Consider the following 17,903-nt stretch of genomic DNA (forward strand, 5'->3'; position numbering starts at 1 on the left):
AAGAGCTCAGCAAAAAAAAGCAAGATGTAGAAGTGTCTATAGCAAGCGACTGGTTGTGTAAAAACATTTATACATATAAATTTGCTTGTGAATACAGTGACCATCTCCGAAAGACTACAGAGGAAAGGGCTTAAGAGTGACAACCTCTGTGAGGGGAACTAGGGATTGGAAAGCAGGTGTGGGAAGAGGACTTAATTCTATGCTCTTTGGTGTATTTTTAACATCCTATTTTTAATCAATTAAATTACCACAAAATAAGACACCTTTGAATGTTTAGAATCAAGTCTAACTCACTTCCATGGTCAACTTTTCAACCTCCTCTCACCCCACATTTGCCCTCCCTCAGTCACACTGCTTCTCCTTCAGTTTCTGGGACATGCCAAGATCTTACTGCCTCAGGACACTTTGTACAAGCCAGTCCCTCTGCCAAGGTTGATGTTCTCTAAACTCTTCCGATGAGTTGGCATCTTCCTACACTTCAGGTCTTGGGTCCTATGTCATCTCTTCAAAGAGGCCGTCTCTGGCACCCTACACAAACAATCGAAACAGTTGAAAAAATGCCTTTCTTCCTCACTGGGCAGGGACGACAAGGCTTACATCTCTGACCACCCACTCTAAAGGAGCACCTCTTCCTTCACCCTCTTTATGACAATACCCTGATTTGCTTTCTTAAGAGCACTAGTCACTATTTGAAATTACCGTGTTCGTTTTCTTAGTTGTTTACTGTCTCGGTTTAAGTCTCTATGAAAGCACGGGCCATGTCTTGTCTTGTTCCTAACTCTATCTTCAGCAATCCAAACAATAAACATTTGCTGAGAGAAAGTATGCAGCATATACTAGGGACTTCACAAATAACAACTTTTTAAATCATCACAATAACTCAATGAGGGAGGTTGGTTTTTACTCATTTTGCAGTTAAGGATAATTGAGGCACGCAGCAGTTGGGTAACTTGCCCAACCGGCAAAGCTGGAATCCCAGACACAGGTTCTCAGCCACAACGCGATGCTTTTTCGATATATAAACTGACGGGTGGATGAAAGTGGCTAAATGAATGAACGAATGGAAATGTGAATGTAAACGTTGATTTTTTTTTTTTCTTGCGTCTCCGGGTTCCCCAGCTCTACCGCAAGGGGGCGCTCTCGCCCAGTTCTTGACGCCAGTCCTCAAGGCGCGCACTCCCCTTGCGTCTCGGGCTCGCGCGCGCTGCCGCGGCACCGGAAGTGACTGAGCTTGCAAGTTCTCCCGGTCTCTTCAGGGGAAACTGAGGCCGACTCGTTCGGAAGAGACAGTGCGAGCCTTCAGCCAGGTAGGCCGGCCCAGGTCCACGGCGCGAAACTTGCCCGCGAAGAGCACTCGCGTCCGAAAACGACCTGGCCCATGAAGGGGGTATGTGGCCCCCCACGGTTCGCGGGGCTCGCAGGTGAGAGCGCCGCCTCCCCTGTGCGTGGCAGGCGCTGCGCCCAATGGGAGCCCTCGCCGTCCTGCTTGCGTGCTACCTGGGCTGGCTGATTGGCTACGCCGGGGCGGGACGCCGGGGGCGAGACCCCTCCTCCCAGAAAGGTCTAGGGGGCGCCCCTGAGGGAGAGCAGTTGCCTAGCAACGGGGCGGTGGCCGGGCGGGTACCCGGCCTAACGCGCGGAGGAAGCCGCGAGGCCGCAGCCCACCCACCCCGGGCTCCGGAGAGGTGCAGCCCCCGGCCCCCAAGCCCTCCCGGGGGCGCCAGGAAGCCGCCTGTCCCCAGGAAAACGTGGTCTCAGCTGTGGGGGGTCTCGAGCTGGCCTCGATCCCTCTCTCTGACACGAGAAGAGGCCCGGCGCCTCACCCTCGCCTGGTCTTTGTGCAGGGCGCCGGCGGCCATTGTGTCCGTGCGGGGAATGGAGGACCCGGCAATCCCGCACCGCCACCGCCACGTCCAGGGCCTTTGGGGAATTCAGAGAAAACCAGCGGCGTTTCTGGGGGGTCCCCGGCTTTCAGCCTCCCAGAAAGGCCCGGGGATGGCCTTTCCAAAGTCAGAGCGCAGATCCGAGGCAGTTTTTCCCTCTCTCCGCCCCTCATCGAAACCTTGAGCCCCATTGAGAAGTCCCTTCAGGGTTTCTTCGGAAGCCTCACCCTGGGCTGGTACTTAAATAGAAAAAAACAAAAACTAAACCTCACACCAGCCATCTCCGAGAGAGTTCTCGTAGCTCCCAGTAGGAGGCGGAGAGCCAAGGGGCGTGCAAGAGCGAGGGGGCTGGGCTCCCGGGTGGCAGGAGGCCGCGGCTGCTGAGCGGCCGCCCTCGATCTGGGCGATGGAGGAGGAAGCAAGCGAGGGGGCCAGTTCTTGAGCTTCGTAATTCCTGTGTCGCCTTCTGAGCTCTCATTCCGCCGGGTCGCATGATCCCTCCAGCCGGAGCTGCTTTTTTTGCCAGCCGCCGCGAGGCCGGTTGAGTTACCGGCATCCCGGCTGCCACCTCCTAGCCCGACCTATGATACAAAAGATCTTCCGGGGGCTGCACCTGCCTGCCGTTGCCCGAGACATTTGAATGTAGGTGGTGCGGGGGTGGGGTTGGGGGGCAGACTGCCCATGGGGGTGACTTTCTGAGGAAGACATTTTGGGGAAAATGGGATGGCTGAGGTAAAAAAAAAAAAAGCCGGTGTGATGATTCAGAGCCCACTGGTGCTTTCAATTTGACTTCATTGAAGTCCCTTGGAAGCTAGACCCAAACCTTCATAAGAGCCACAAAGAACCCAGTGCTGGTACCTGGAGGGGGAATGGAATGTTGTAGGGTAAATGGCATGCATATTAATTTTTTTTTCCTGAAGCTCTTTCTCTCCCTTCAGAACCTTATCTTGGCTTTGGATCTCAGAAGAGAACCACTAAGCAGAGACCAGACTCAGTGAGTGAGCAGGTGTTTTGGACAATGGACTGGTGGAGCCCATCCCTATTATAAAAATGTCTCAGAGCAACCGGGAGCTGGTGGTTGACTTTCTCTCCTACAAGCTTTCCCAGAAAGGATACAGCTGGAGTCAGTTTAGTGATGTGGACGAGAACAGAACTGAGGCCCCAGAAGGACCTGAATCAGACATGGAAACCCCCAGTGCCATCAATGGCAACCCGTCCTGGCACCTGGCAGACAGCCCTGCGGTGAATGGAGCCACTGGCCACAGCAGCAGCTTGGATGCCCGAGAGGTGATCCCCATGGCAGCGGTGAAGCAAGCGCTGAGGGAGGCAGGCGATGAGTTTGAACTGAGGTACCGGCGGGCATTCAGCGACCTGACATCCCAGCTCCACATCACCCCAGGGACGGCATATCAGAGCTTTGAGCAGGTAGTGAACGAACTCTTCCGGGATGGGGTGAACTGGGGTCGCATTGTGGCCTTTTTCTCCTTCGGTGGGGCACTGTGCGTGGAAAGCGTAGACAAGGAGATGCAGGTATTGGTGAGTCGGATCGCAGCTTGGATGGCCACTTACCTGAATGACCACCTAGAGCCTTGGATCCAGGAGAACGGCGGCTGGGTAAGGACCACGCCCCTTGTGTGTCCCTTTTCCTTGGCCTCTGGTCAGATTCCCAACAGCCTTTCCCCTATGTCTCTTTCTCTTGTGCTGGGTGATTATTGGAGACGTTGTTTGTTAAGGAGACGTGACTGGCCTTATTGCACCACAAGAGGTTAACTGTTCTGAAATACAGATGACCTAGTTCTGCAAGGACCAGACATCTTCATTCTGGTCATCCTCATGACCCTACTCTTTCATACTTGTGTTCCAGTTTCTCTGCAGAGGAAAACATAGCCTGTGTGTTCATTTGGCCCCAAAGCTTTGAGAGTGGGAAGTTAGTCCAGTGTTCCCCTCACTCTGACATAATGGCTCACCATGCTAAGGGGTGATGAGTGCAGTGCCGGGAGAAGATAGTGAGTATCAGTGACCCACAAGCCCCTTCAATCTTACTCCCCTGGGATGTCAATCCTGTCCCGGGCTTCCCTCCCCCAAATCAAGTTCCCTTTATTTCAGAGTTTGCATGACCAGACTTTGCATCCCACTGGCTTGGATGGCTGAGGATTGTCTGATTTTAGGGTGTAAGCTGTGCCAGTGGGCCAGTTGTGCTTGTGCTGCGCTCCTATGTTCATTGGCTCTAAAGTGTGCAACTTTCTGTGTGGTTGGCCAGTTTGCGGAGCTCTTGCTGTGTCACTCATTAAGCCCAGGGACTTTGCACCTCACTGCCTGGGGTCGGTTGGGGAGCTCCAGCTGTCACGCCTGTTGCTTTCCGGCCGGGGCCCTGGGGCCTCTTCACTGAGCACTGTTTGCTGGCAAAGCAAGAACCTGGTCTGTGGGGCTCCTTGGAACACTGAGATTCAGTGACAGACTTCAGAAACAAACTGACGCAGGTGTGAGTCCCAGCCCTTTCACGTAACTAGCCATGTGACCTTGGACAGGCCAGTTTACCTTGAGCCTCAGCTTCTTCCACTAAAAAAAATGTGGCATGCCGTCCTTGCCTTGCAGTCCTTGGAGCTAATGTGAGCACAGTGATGGACACCAGCAAGTTTGCTGTAGTAGTTGTCGTCGGTCCCAGGTACACTTTCTGGGCCCAGCAGTTGTGCCTCATTCCTTTGCCAGGGATTTCCCTTGCCCATCACCAAGTCAGGATGAGCTAGTGGTGAGAGATTCTTTACTGGCTGTCATTGTAGGCAGTTTTTGCTTTTCTGCAGTGAACTCAGTTCTATCTCCTTGCTTATCTCCCTGCCTCGGGGAGGGGCAGGGCTTATGAGAGGTATTTTGTCCCCTCAGAAAACCCAGAAAATCAAGCAGCCTGTGGAAAATAAGTCATTGATTGAAGGAGCTGAGGTGGAAAGGGCCATGCATCATGGACTCAGGAATGTTAAGAATGCAATTATCCAGAGGCTGGGCCTAGGGTGTGGTAGGCACTTCAGTTTACCACAGAGCAAGGGACCTCCTGGAACCCCCACCCCCTGTCTTATTTCCCATTTCTTTGCAACTTCATCAACTCTTCCCACTGCCAGTTCTTGTAAAAGGCAAAGGGGTCAAGTCAGTAGAGGTCAGAAGACTGGGGTGGGGTTGCGGAAGGTAAAGGTGGAGGGCTTTCTTTAGTTAAGGCTGACCAGATTTGAAAGCTTTTCTGTAAATGAACTCCCTGGGGGGATAAATGATTAAATAGTTCCTGTTGGTTTGTGGGATGACCTCTCCTATTCCCTCCTGCTTTGATTCTCTTTGGGGGCAAATATTTGTTTAGCTTATTATAGGAGGGACAGGATTCCAGCATTTCTGACACACCCTCTGAGGCATCTCCAAGTAGAGACTTGGGCCATTTGCCCACTTTGCCTGACTGTTGTCTTTGGCCGGTGGCCCTAATACAGGTGGGTTGTTGCTAGCTATTAACAAAAGGCAATGTGGGAGAGGTTCCTGGCCTGCCAGACAGCCTCTGAGAGGGCTACCTGGACCAGAGAATTGCTAGTCACCCAGTGTTGCACGTAAAAAGAGGTTTTAGACACAGCAGCACTGGGCAAGTTCGTTAGATCACCACTGGATTGAAATTCCATCTTCTGTCTCTTTGCTCAAGAATTATCAGAGCCCGTTGGACAGCATACCATATGTTACTTCCTCTTGGTGAACAGAGGGGATGTGTGCAGAAGAGCCAGTTATGTCAGAACCAGTTCTGGGCACGCATTCTCCCTGAGGCCAGGAGGTAAAGAACATGTGACATGGGATCCTTTGGGTAGAAGGTACCCACCCGCTTCCCTCTCAGGGACCATGCTGTTTGACTTACCGACTGGCTACTGCAGTGGCATCTCATAACCTTCCTGGAGGCTGTGGCTGGGGGATCCATGAGTGTAGGAGTTACGGGCCATTCCACCCTGGGATATCCTCTAAATTTAGCATCCCTACAGGAAAGGAAAAGGAAATGAGCCTTTACAGAGTACATTTTATGCATGAGGCATTATGTTAGGTACTTTACTTATGCAACCAAAATTCACTGAGCATCTACTATGAGGCAGGCATGTGCTAGGTGCTGGCCATAAGCAAAACATGGTACTTTCTTTCATGGAAATGACATGCTATTTCATATACTCCACACAATAACCTTCTAAGGTAGGTGGGTCTATTCCCAGTTTACATATGAAGCTCCTGGTAGCGAAGTGACTGGCCCCAGGTATTCCTCAGCCAGTTAAGTGACTGAGTGAGAATTTACACCTAGGTGGGCCTGACTCCAAAGCCTAAACTCTTTCCCTCCATTTCAGGTTGTCCTAGGAGTAATAATGTGAACCAGAGGTGCTGTTGGGCCAAGCAAAACATGCCTGTGGAGGTGCTCACTTGAGTCTGTGATGCTGGCCTTGTTCAGGAGTTGCAGGAAGAACAGCACCTTTGTTGGCAGTAGCGCGCTGCCAAAGGCATGTGTGTAGCCTCCGCAGATTCTGGCACTGGTAAAACTCAAGTGGGTATCAGGGTTTTGCCCAGTGAGAGTGGGCTTCTTGTTAATTTTTCATTGATAAAACTTTCTCAGGCCCTACCAGTAGGTAAGAATTGTGTGCATAAAGGGAGAAGATGGCCTGCTCCAGGTATGTCTACTTAATTGTGGGTGGTGCTCCAAGGACTGGAATTCCACACATACAACCACACCACCGCCTACCTGGAGTCACCTGCCAAGATGCTGAACCTGTTTGTCTCTCTTGTCCATCCATCTCTCCCACCTGTAAAATGAAATAATGATAGCCACCTGCCATAGCTTGACTCTAGTAAAGGATCTAGAACAAAGGCTCTCCTTGGGCCTTAATTGTAGGATGGAGGCACCTCTTTTAATGAATGGGCTATCTGCCTATGAAAACTGAACTTTGCCCCAGAGTTTATCGAGAAACAAAGCCAGCCGCTGAGATGTTCACTAGAATGATAGGGACAGAGTGTTTCTGGGGCTTTCCAGTGGGAATGTGGACAGTTATGTGGTGGGGACCCAGGTGGGCCAGGCCATTTTGTTATCACTGTCCCTGGGAAACCCCTTAGCTTGATGGAAACACCATTGTTGAAAACAATAAACAGTTGTTGGGGGGCGGGCGGAGAAACCATAATTTGGCCTTTCCCAGGCTGCGTAGCTCTGTGGTCTTCTAGTTTCTGTAGGTTTCTTCTTGCCTGTTCTGTCTTCTTTGGCACTGATGTATGCTTCGCTGAAGCACCTCAGCGACTTTTGCAGATCTCAGCAGCTGTTCACAATTCTGTGGTTTTCTTGGGGAAACCCCATTAGAAACCCCAAACGTGGAAATTTTTAGTAATCTCATTCAGGTCCCAAAGTGAGGTAGAAGTGTCTCAGGGGCTCCCCCTCAAAACACCCGGTTCTTCTGGATGTACGTCTGAAGTTGCCCTTAAAACGCCATCACCATCACAGGGTTTTCCAGGCTTCCTGAGACTGATTTCCCCAGTAGCCCCACAGAGCCCTTCAGCTTCTGGTAGAAAATACCCAAGTATTTTTTCAAGGGCCCCCAACGGAACCTAGAGGGTTTTCTTGGCTTTTGTGTGGGTAGTCACCAGATTTGTTTGGGCTACAGGAAGCAGCAGTTGTTACTTGTCCCTTCCCCAGCAGGTATCTGTCCCGAGGCCAGTGGCTTGAGCGTCCTCCCTGGTTTTTCCAGTGCCCTCAGCCTTCCATTGCAGGGCTTTCTTTTAGCAGCCATGGTTTTGTCTGGGTTTAGCATGGATAGATTTAGGGGTAATTCCCAGTGAGCTGCTCTTCTACAGAAACATAATCTCCTACTACCTAATGAGCAGGGCTCTGTCCCCACCCCCAACCTTCAACCTAATTCCATGGAGTTCCTCCCCAAGGACTCCCTCTCTTTTCTTTGAAGGAGCCACTCTGCTCCTGGATCCGCTTCTCTTCTGTCTCTCCAGCCGACAGTCTGTCTTCCCCTTTCCCAGTTGGCAGATCTGAGTCAGACAATCCCACTGGGTCTTTTTGTTTAGCCTGGGGAAGAGAAGACCCAGGAGACCATGGTCGCTGGTTTCAAATATCTGCAGGAAGAGGGGCTAAGCCTTTTTTATTGGTATAGTACCCAGCAGAACTTGGATAGGTAAATCACAGTGGTAGAGTTTAAATTAGTATAAAGAAGACATTTCTGACACTACCATACCTCTACCAGGTTTAGGAACTTCCTGAGGGTGGAGTCCACATCTTGTGCATACTTGTTTAATCGGCACTGAGCAGAGGTCTAAGGCGTACCCGGTACCTAATGAAAGAGAAGCCTTCTAAATTTCTGAAGAAACAGACACTTATCAAACCAGAGTAATAGTAATAGGAATTGCCCTTTATCTAATCATTCATTCTTTTTTTTTTTTTTAATTTATTTTTGGCTGCGTTGGGTCTTCGTTGCTGCGCGTGGGCTTTCTCTAGTTGTGGAGAGCAGGGGCTACTCTTCATTGGGTGCGCGGGCTTCTCATTGTGGTGGCTTCTCTCGTTGCGGGGCACAGGCTCTAGGCATGTGGGCTTCAGTAGTTGTGGCTCGTGGGCTCTAGAGCACAGGCTCAGTAGTTGTGGCACACGGGCTTACTTGCTCCGTGGCACGTGGGATCTTCCTGGACCAGGGCTCGAACCCGTGTCCCCTGTATTGGCAGGCGGATTCTCAACCACTGTGCCACCAAGGAAGTCCCTAAACATTCATTCATTGATTCAGATAATATTAATTGAGCTCCTACTGTGTGTCAGGCTGTCCTAGGCACTAGCAGTACAGCATTAAATAAAATTAAGTTTCTGGATTGTGGAGCTTACATTCTAGTGGGGAGAAACAGACAACATGTAATTACATACATACATAACATATATCAGGTGATACTAAGTGCTATGAAGAAAATAAAGCACATTGAGGCATAGGGCATGCCTAGCAAAGGAGGTAAGGCTGCAATTTTAAAAGAGTGCGTAGGGAAGGCATCACCAAAAGGTAATAGTTGAGCCAAGGCCTGAAGAAGGTAAGGTGGTGGTCGATGTGGGTACCTGTAGAAAGAGTGTTGTAAGCAGAGGGATGGACTCAGGAGGGACTGTGCTTGGCATGCTCAAGGATGAGCAAGAAGGCCAGTGTAGCTGGAGAAGAAACAGTAAGAGAGAGAGCGGTAGGAGGTGAGAGGGGAGAGTGGTTGGGATTGAGGGGGGAGAGGTAGCCAGGGGCCCAATCACATGGCCCTTTACAGGTGATGGTGAGGACTTGGCTTTGGTAGAATGAGAGAGAGGCCGGGAGAAGATTAGGAGCAGGGGTGAAATGATCTGAATTCTGCAAGGGTGGCAGCCAGGAGCCCAATGAAGAGGCCGGTGAAAGCTGTCAAGTGAGAAAGAAGAGTGGCTTGGATCAGGAGGTAGAGGTGGAAATGGTGAAAAGGGACCAAGACCAGGCTTGCACATGGCATATTGATGGGTCTGGCCACCTTGAAAGCCACATTTTTTAACCACTTGGAGAACATAGAATCAGGGCTAAATAAGCTAGATGTTCTTCTGGGATAGTCTCTTGAAATGTGGTGTCCTGAATGGTCCTCCTCCACTCTAGCGCTATTTCTGTGTGAATAACTGCACCATGTCTGGGTTGAGGTCCCACATCACCCATGTCTAGCTCTGTGACCTTGGGCAAGCTCCTTGAACTCTCTGAACCTTGGGGCAAATATGACCTGCCTCACAAGGCCATGGTGAAGACCTAATGAGATCTGTCTGCCTGAGATGCATAGAGCCCAGCACAGGTTGGTATCATAATTCTGATCATCTTTGCCACAGAACTCATGCCGGAGACCCGTTCACAGAATCTACAGCATCTATTCTCCCTTGTTTGGACTCCATAGTGACCTTTGGGCACATCCTTAGGGCAGGCAGGCCCTAGCAGTGTTCTGTCCTGCCAGGAGCTCCATAGTGTTCCTTTGCATGTTGGTCAAGCACTGGTCTTAGTCAGGATCCCAGTTCTAGTCTCAAATCTGCCTTGACTCACTGTCTCACCTTGGCCCAGTCATTTTACCCCTAGGCCCCAGTTTCCCCTTCTGTAAGGTGGAGAGTTGAAGTTGAGTCTAGGAATCCTGCTTCTCACTGGCCCTAGGCCTTGTGGATTCCACCATTATGGCATATTTCATGATAGTTATGCTTTAGGATGGCTCTTTCTTATCAACAGCTGCAGCACTTTAATTGCTAAAAATTAACTAATCCCAGTGTTAATGTAGGGTAGTTTATCACTGACCCCACAATATTTCTACTCCACGTTTATGTAGCACTTTACAGATTAGAAAGCACTTTCATATCCACCTTGCCTTTAAAATTTTTTTTAAATTTTTTTTAATGGAGTGAGTTCTGCTCATTATTTCCCTGAGGGACTGTGGTTCTAGTGTTCCCAGATACTTTGTATTTTTTTGGCGGTGCAGCATGCAGGATCTTAGTTCCCTGACGAGGGATCGAACCTGTGCCCCTGCAGTGGGAGGCCTAACCACCGACTGCCAGGGAATTCCCCCCACCTTGCCTTTCTGATGCTTATAACCAACCACCCAGGGAGGTGAGCAGAGAGAAATCAGGCTGAGAAAGGTAAGTGACTTGCCCAAGGTTACATCAGGAGGAAGATGCAGGGTTTGGGCTTTCAAATCTGGACTAGACCACTTATGTCCTCTGTGACCTTGGGCAAGTCTTTTAACTTGTAAATGGCTATAATAATAGCGCTTTGCTCTGAAGATTGAGTGAGTTAATTCCTGTCGAAAGGCTCTCAGAATAGTGACTGTCAGTATCAGCAGCAACCAGCAGCCGCAACCAAGGGCTCCTTCAGTCACATCATCTGGCTTCCCGTTTATTACATACTGATTTTTGTAAATAGTGTTTTTGCAGAAAGAAACTGCCTTTGAGACCTTCTGCTACTTGGTTTCATCCCTGATGAGACTCTCAGGCCAAGCCAGAGCCTTAAGGCTAGCTCCAAGCTACAGGGCTTTTTGGGCAGACTCCAGAGCTCCCCTCGGAACTGGAGGTTTTTCTCTCACTCTTCAGGAAATGCCATTGCAATGACTTCCATGGACTGCTTCCTGTCCCAGCCCTGCAGTTGGATTCTTGCTGGCTAGAGTGTGGAAATTGGAAAGTAATATCCCTAAAGGCTCCCCCTCACACAAACTCCTTTTTTTGGCCATGTCTCTCCCTTTCCTCTTGTCAGTTACTTTCTTTGCTTCCTCCCCCTTCACCCTTCACCTAGCTTCTCTCTCCAGCCTGTGATCATCCCTTTAAGATTTAGAAAATGCATTTCCACTGAGTTCTGTCAGAGTTTTCCACCCACCCCACACCGAGGATTGGTCAGAACTCCTGGGTTCTCTCCTGGCTCCACACTAAGTAGAAGTTTTAGTCTTGGACTCCCCCTAGAGGGACATTAAACCTGTCGCTTGCAGTGCCTTGTGTCATCCATTAACCCTGGGTTCCCCTGGGGTCCCCACCCGACACCCCGCACAGGCCTGGGACTCCTAAGAGAGGTCTTAGAGGTTGGCACATAGAAATCCTGCCTCGTAGAGACCGATGACAGAGGGTAGAGTGAAGTGGAGCCTGCCACTCCCTCCCCGAGGTCACCTTTCAGGAGGAAGCTAGAAGGTTGAAAACCTTGTTGGACAATCATCTGAGGAATGGGAGCTAGCCTGGGAGGGGATTGGAACGCACTCAACTATGCCTCAGATCCTTTGTTCCGCTCTTGAAAGGGAAACATTCCCCTCCCTCCTCCCTGGCCACACACGTGCCTTTGTTCCCCCGAGTCAGGCGGGGCCAGGAACACTGTGTCCTTCCAAGGAGCCTGACTTGCCTCCCCAGAGACTGGCCTCCTGGTCATCGGGACTGAGATTTTTGCTCAGGAGCCCCCAGCCTCATGTCCTTTCCATAGGAGAGTCTTTCTCCCAGAGGCTGAAAACTTGCCTACAAACAGCTGCCCAGGGACTTCCCTAGAATTCTTCCATGGGATACCCGTGTCCCAGGATTACACAGTCCCTCCCTCTTATTCCACTTGGTGATTAATATTATTGTTAATGTTACTATTAATAGCACCTAACATTTATCAAATGCTTATTCTATGCCAGGCGTTGTTCAAAATGCTTTACATGTATTAATTTATTCCATTTGCAGAGCAACACTCTGAAGTTGCTACTATTATTGTCCCTATTTTACAAATGAGGAAACTGAGGTACAGAGATGTTAAGCAACTTATGAAGGGTAGCACGCTTAGTAAGTGGCAAAGCCTGTGAGGGTAGCTTCCAAGCTCCCACTTTTAAACACTACATCGTGCCCCCTCCCCTGACTGTACCAGTGTCTAAATGATTGTTGGCATTTATTCAGTGCTCACTATGTGACAGGGCTTTCATCAGTTTCATCTCTGTGTTACTGTCCGACAACCTCAGCATTATAGGACAATGAGATTTGGGGGGACTCAGTTAGTGGGAAGCAGAGTCAGGATTTGAAACCAAGTCTGTCTTACTCCAAGCCTGTGTTCTTTATCTCTAAGCCATCTTAAAAAACCCTACAAGGTAGGTGGTGTCATCTTCATTTTATAGTTGAGAAGACTGAGACTCAGAGAAAAGTGACATGCTCAGGGCCACACAGGCTAGTGCCAGGACGACCCGGGCTTCAAACCTGAGGTGCTTGTCTTCACAACACTTCATTGCCTTAGTGGTCTGTAGCCTGATGATAATTGCTTTTATATGCATGATAACACTTTATAACTTACCAGACTTCTTTGTATACATCATTTCACAGTGAGGTGGGTATGTTCAGTCCATTTCAGGGAGGAAACTAAGGCAAGGGGCCTTGTCCCACAGTAAATGGCTTAGAATTCTAGCTTTTAACTCAGTGTTATCGATGTTGCCTGCCTTCCCTAAAGCGGGATTCATTGCTTGGAGCTGTCTTCAGAGTTTTGTTTCATTTGTTAAATCAGCAAATACTGGTGAATACTTCATTTGCACTAAGGGCTGGGGATACCGTGGGTACTGCAGTGAGGGGGACCGGGTCCCATCCCTCAATGGTCTGTTTCCATGCCCTACACCTTGGGCCTTGCTGGTGTCTTTCTGCCATCTGAGTCAGGCTGTGTGCCTCACCCATCCGTCCCCTCAGCTCCCAGACACACCAGGCAAGGGTCATGGTAGTATGTATTGATCACTTTCTACATACCCATAGATAAAACTCTGCACTCAGATTTGAAACTTAGCTTAATTTCTTGCTGGTGGTGTAGCACTAGACAAATCAGCTTTAAATTCTCATCCATACCAGAGTAAGCGAGGCTCAAATGAGAAAGTGAAATGCAAAAGTGTTTTTTTAGTAATAATGACAGGTGCTATGTGTTGAGTGCTTGCTCTGTGCCAGGTGCTATGTTTATGCCCCTGACATAATCATCTTGTTTGGTCCTCACAACTGCTTTGGTGTGAAGATGGAGAATCCAGAGCTTCAAGAGGCTTTATAACATGTCCACAGTACCACACCTTGTAAGAGGCAGAGCTGGGTCTTGCACCCAGCTGTATCTCGTGCCAGGGCCTACCCTCAAGTCACGGCATCATTGCTTCTTTGCAGGCCTGGACTGGCTTACTTTACCCTGAGTACCTGGCACAGGACCTGGGGTTGGGCAAGGGCTCAGCCAGGATCTGCTCAATGAACATGAAGGGTTGTTATTATTAGATGCAGGTTAGGCTACAAAAATGTCTCTGTCCTTAAAGAAGGAAACTCATTTAAAGCAGTAGGAATAGACTCACAACCCTTGGTGAATGGCTCCAGGCAAACTGTGCCAAATCTGTATTGTAGACTCCAGAAATGGAAGAGAACAGACCCCCTGGCTGCATCCCACAGGTGCCCTGGACCCCTGCCAAACCAGCCCACTTCCACCATCAGCTAGCTACTCAATTGGTGGCTCGGTCCAGGGACCTCCACCCTTAGCCTGCATCACCCTATGCACCTTCTCCCTCACCAACTGCATTACCAGCCCAAACGCTAGTGTCAGGAAGGAGAAAGGTCACTAGAGGCTTGAATAATAGCTTTCTCAGCAGTGTACCTTTGTGCAGTTCACACCGAGTCCTCAGTTTTCTCATCTGTAAAATGAAGGTAGTAATCATCCCTTAATGAAGATAGTGGTAGTAATCTCTTTGGCATAGGCTTGCCTGGATCACTCTTTCCCTAGATCTGATCAGGGCTGTCTTAGCATTTAGGTCTCAACTCAAATATCACCTCTCCTAAAGAGTAAAGAGGCCACCTTTGTTTACCTCTTTACTGCCTGAGTCCTCTTGTAAAAGCTAAGCTCCCAGAGTGTAGGGGGTTTGTTTCAAGTTTCCTTCATCCCCAGCATCTAGCAGAGTGCTTGGCACATGGGATCCACTCGGCGAATACTTGCTGAATGAGTGAGTGACTCTGTAGCCTACCTAGCACAGTGCCTGAATACAGTATGCTCAGTCGGTGTCAGGCATCATTACTACCTACTAGGAAGATGTGGACCATGAAGGCTTTCAGTAGGTGAAACGAATGTGGCAAGGGCAGCCTTGATAGGTAAGAAAGATCCAGACAGAGCTGGAGGGTGGAATGTGTATGAAGCATTTGGGAGACAGTGAAGAGGCAGACTGGCGGAAGAGGGTCTGTGCTGTCAGTAAAGCTGGTCAGGGAGAAGGGAATGGTGACTGATGGTGGAGGCCCCTGGGCAGAGGGATGGGGATAGTTGCTGGTACAGGTGGGCCCAATGGGGAGAGGCCCAACAGCAGAGCCATGCAGCCAGGTCTCTAGTTATCGCTGGCAGAGAGAATCCCTTGCCAGCCAGGGCTCAGCAGGCAGAGCTGCAGGGAGAAAAAAAGCCAGATGCACCTGTGACCTGTGGATCAGGTAGGCTGCCATGGTTGTTATTTTGGGGCTCCAGGCCAGGTGCAGATTCAAAGGCTTGATTGAAGCCTTTTGGCAACTCTGGTCTCAGCAGGGTAAACATCATCTGTCTCCTGCCACCTGTGGCAACAATGCCAGGAAGGTACCCTGGGCAGGCCCAAAGGGACCCAGCTTTCTTGCTGCCCTCATGGAGTAAGAAATACCCCCCAGGAGAGGCCACTCCTTCCCTGCCCCACAGCTCCCTTTCCGAAGGGCTAAGGTGGTAATAAGGTACCTCCTGTCCAAGAGGCCCCCATAGTTCCGGCCCATGGAAGGCAGGGGTGGGGCATTGGGAGCCGTTGACAGCTGGGCCCAGCTAGGGGGAGGGGTCAGTTTGGGAGCAGGTGCAGATTTCGGGGAGGGCGGGGCCTGAAGGGAAGTAGGGATCTTGGTAAACTGCAAAAATTTCCCTCCCCATCCCCCATCCCCAGACACAGCTGGCTTCTCCAGGAACCTGATGACCTAGTTACAATGCTTAGAAATTGTTAGCTTAGCTTGCAGTTCAGGGCTGTGCCAGTCTCTCCTCTCTGAGTCTTCTTGGGTCCAAAAGGTACCCTGGCATTCCCCTGTGGGGCACCATGTGCAGGACACACACCACATCACATGTACAGGCTTCTTGTCCAAGAGCGGAAAGAACCAGTCATGCTTTTTCCCTTCTTCCCTGATGTGCCCCACCCCTCCCCAACCCAGGGAAGAGACTCCCCTGCCCCCATCCCCTCCTTCCTTCTGTCTCTCTTGTGGGGGGGTTGGTGGTGGCAAATGAAGGTCACAGACTTCTTCCCTGGAGGTTCAGCAGAGAGGGAGAGACTCCTGTTGCCCTAGGGATAGCTTGAGCTTACTTAACCTTTCCCTCTCTGTCTGATGTTCAGACCTGATAAAAGTGGGTGAGGAAGAATCTGTTAGGGGCTCTGGAGGTCCCAGCCCTCCCAGGAAGCAGCTGCTCTTGGTATTCTTGATGTTTGCCACTCCAGTGCCTCCCTGGGAGAAATTCCATCACTGTTCAGAGCCAGATACAAAATTTGACAAACCAGTGCTGAATCCTACTTGCTCTATAGTTATCCTTGGACAAATTACTTAATCTGTCTCAGCCTTAGTTTCCTCATCTGTTAAAAGACGAAAATAATGCGGTACTTTTCTTGAAAGACTCTTTTGATCATAAAAATTAGTGGTAAGATACATGGAACATTTATCATGGAGCCTGGCATATGTAATTACTCAGTATGACAGCTACTATTACAGCTGTTATTAGCAGATTGCCTTCACAGGTGATGAAGAAGCTGTGATCACTATCGGAGCTACACTCCAAGAGCAGACTTTTAGGCTGACAGAGTATATGGATATCCTTTGAACCAAGAACTTGGAGATTTTAAGACTCCTGAAGCTGGAGGCTGTAGCTCATAACCTTGTCCCCCACCTCCTCCACAAGGGCCCCAAATCATGCTGTACACAGTGAGGGTTTGGCCATTGTTGCTGGCTGGGCATTTGGTAATGGGGCATATTTTCTTTGGCACTTTCCCAAGTGCCTCCAGGAAGGCAGGGATCTCCTCCTCTGCTTTATTAACTGCTCTATCCCTAGATCCTGCCACAGAACCTGGAACATAGAAGACATTCAATCATTATTTGTTGACTGAGTGGAAGACTTAATGAGTTGAATATTTAAAGAGCGTAGGAGCATGCCTAGCATATAGTAGGTGCTTGACATGCATCTGAATGATTAAACAAGGTGCCGTGGGGACTCTGGAGTTTTCCAGGATGGCCCCACTCCTTGTTTGCTATGTGGCTGTAAGCCTATTGCCTCATCTGCTGAAGAAAGATAACACCCGCCTTGCCTCCCTCATGGGCTATCTGAGAGGCCCAAGGAGATGATAGATGAAAAAGCACTTTGAGAACTATAAATGTTTGGTCTTGTTGCTGCTCCTTGACTGAGGTCAAAACCCTGTGTCTTTCATTCTTTCATTCATTCTTTCACTCATTTGTTCATTCAACCAACAAGCACTTTTTGAGTGGAAGCAATATCCTAGCTCTCTCACTTGTCTAGCTTCATGAATTTGGACAGGTTACTTTACTTCTCTAAGCCTGAACATCTATAAAATGGAAATAATAATCATTTCACAGGATTGTTGGGAGAAAGACTAAGCAAGGTGCTCTGAGCTTATTGAAGGTGGCAACTGCATCTCATTCACTGCCATCAGCTACTCTTGTGCCTAGCACTTGGTGGCTGAGTGTTTAGTGTCCACGTTAATGAACATTCATAATGATGAACGGTGTATGTAAAGTGCCCCAGCACAGAGCCTGGTATGGAGTAAAAGCTGGGTCCTTTACCAAATGCTGGGTCTTTCCTTTTCCTCTCACTGTGAGGTTTAGTCATTCATTAATTCAGCCATTGGTTGCCTTCTGCAGTCTAATTACTCGGCAAGGCCAGATCTATGAGTAAGACTCAAATGGGAAGTAGAAATGACTATTAACTCCTCACCCTCGGATGTCCTCACCCACCTCTAGGCTCCACAGACTGCTGAGTGGGAGCTCTGACCGGCCAGAATCAGTGATGCTTAAATATAAAACTGGGAGGCACAGTGGGCCTCACCCCACACTCACCTCTAATTCAAAACAAGAACAACCACCCCTTGTTCTATCCACTCTCCGTCTGCTACTCAGTGAGAAAAGTTTCCCTTTGCTCACAGCACCCACATTCATATGGAACCCTAGGGGTTACCATATCAAGGAAGTCTCCAGGGAGTCACTCAGAAATGGCCCTTTGGGCAGGGTCCCCTGGGACTGGGTCCAGCAGCAGGTGCAGGCAAGAGGCCCCAGGCTGGTGGCTAAGTGATGAAACTGAGAGATGTGTAGAGCCAGACAAGAAGTCAGCCCAGAGGACACTGCCTGCCTGTCCATGCAGGTGTCCAGGCACCTGGGAGCAGTTTCTGGGTCTGATTTAGTGGTGGAAGGTAGGGTTCCAAGTTAGTAGACCACGCTTCAGTGAGGGGAACCCATAAGACTCCAGAGCAAAGCCTGCAGTTGGCACCCAGGTCAGTTTCCTTTGAGCCCTTCTCAGACCCCTTCAGGGTAAA

At 49.7% G+C, this 17,903-nt stretch overlaps 1 protein-coding gene across 5 annotated transcripts in view; it reads left to right on the forward strand.

The window, feature by feature from the left end:
* The first annotated feature begins 1,216 nt into the window (after nucleotides 1–1,216).
* Nucleotides 1,217–17,903, forward strand: part of BCL2L1 (BCL2 like 1) — a 51,839-nt gene continuing 35,152 nt past the window's right edge. The window contains exons 1-2 of one of the 5 annotated variants that reach the window (XM_061208122.1): nucleotides 1,217–1,307; nucleotides 2,822–3,497. In XM_061208122.1, the coding sequence (XP_061064105.1) occupies nucleotides 2,934–3,497 (564 nt within the window). In that variant the 5' untranslated portion in view covers nucleotides 1,217–1,307; nucleotides 2,822–2,933. Of the gene's footprint in view, nucleotides 1,308–1,402; nucleotides 1,422–1,595; nucleotides 2,526–2,803; nucleotides 3,498–17,903 lie in introns of those variants that run through there. The other 4 variants (XM_061208123.1, XM_061208124.1, XM_061208121.1 and 1 more) reach the window with 4 other exon arrangements.

The sequence above is a fragment of the Eubalaena glacialis genome, chromosome 13 (assembly GCF_028564815.1).
Source record: "Eubalaena glacialis isolate mEubGla1 chromosome 13, mEubGla1.1.hap2.+ XY, whole genome shotgun sequence".
In the NCBI taxonomy this organism is placed as follows: domain Eukaryota; kingdom Metazoa; phylum Chordata; class Mammalia; order Artiodactyla; family Balaenidae; genus Eubalaena; species Eubalaena glacialis.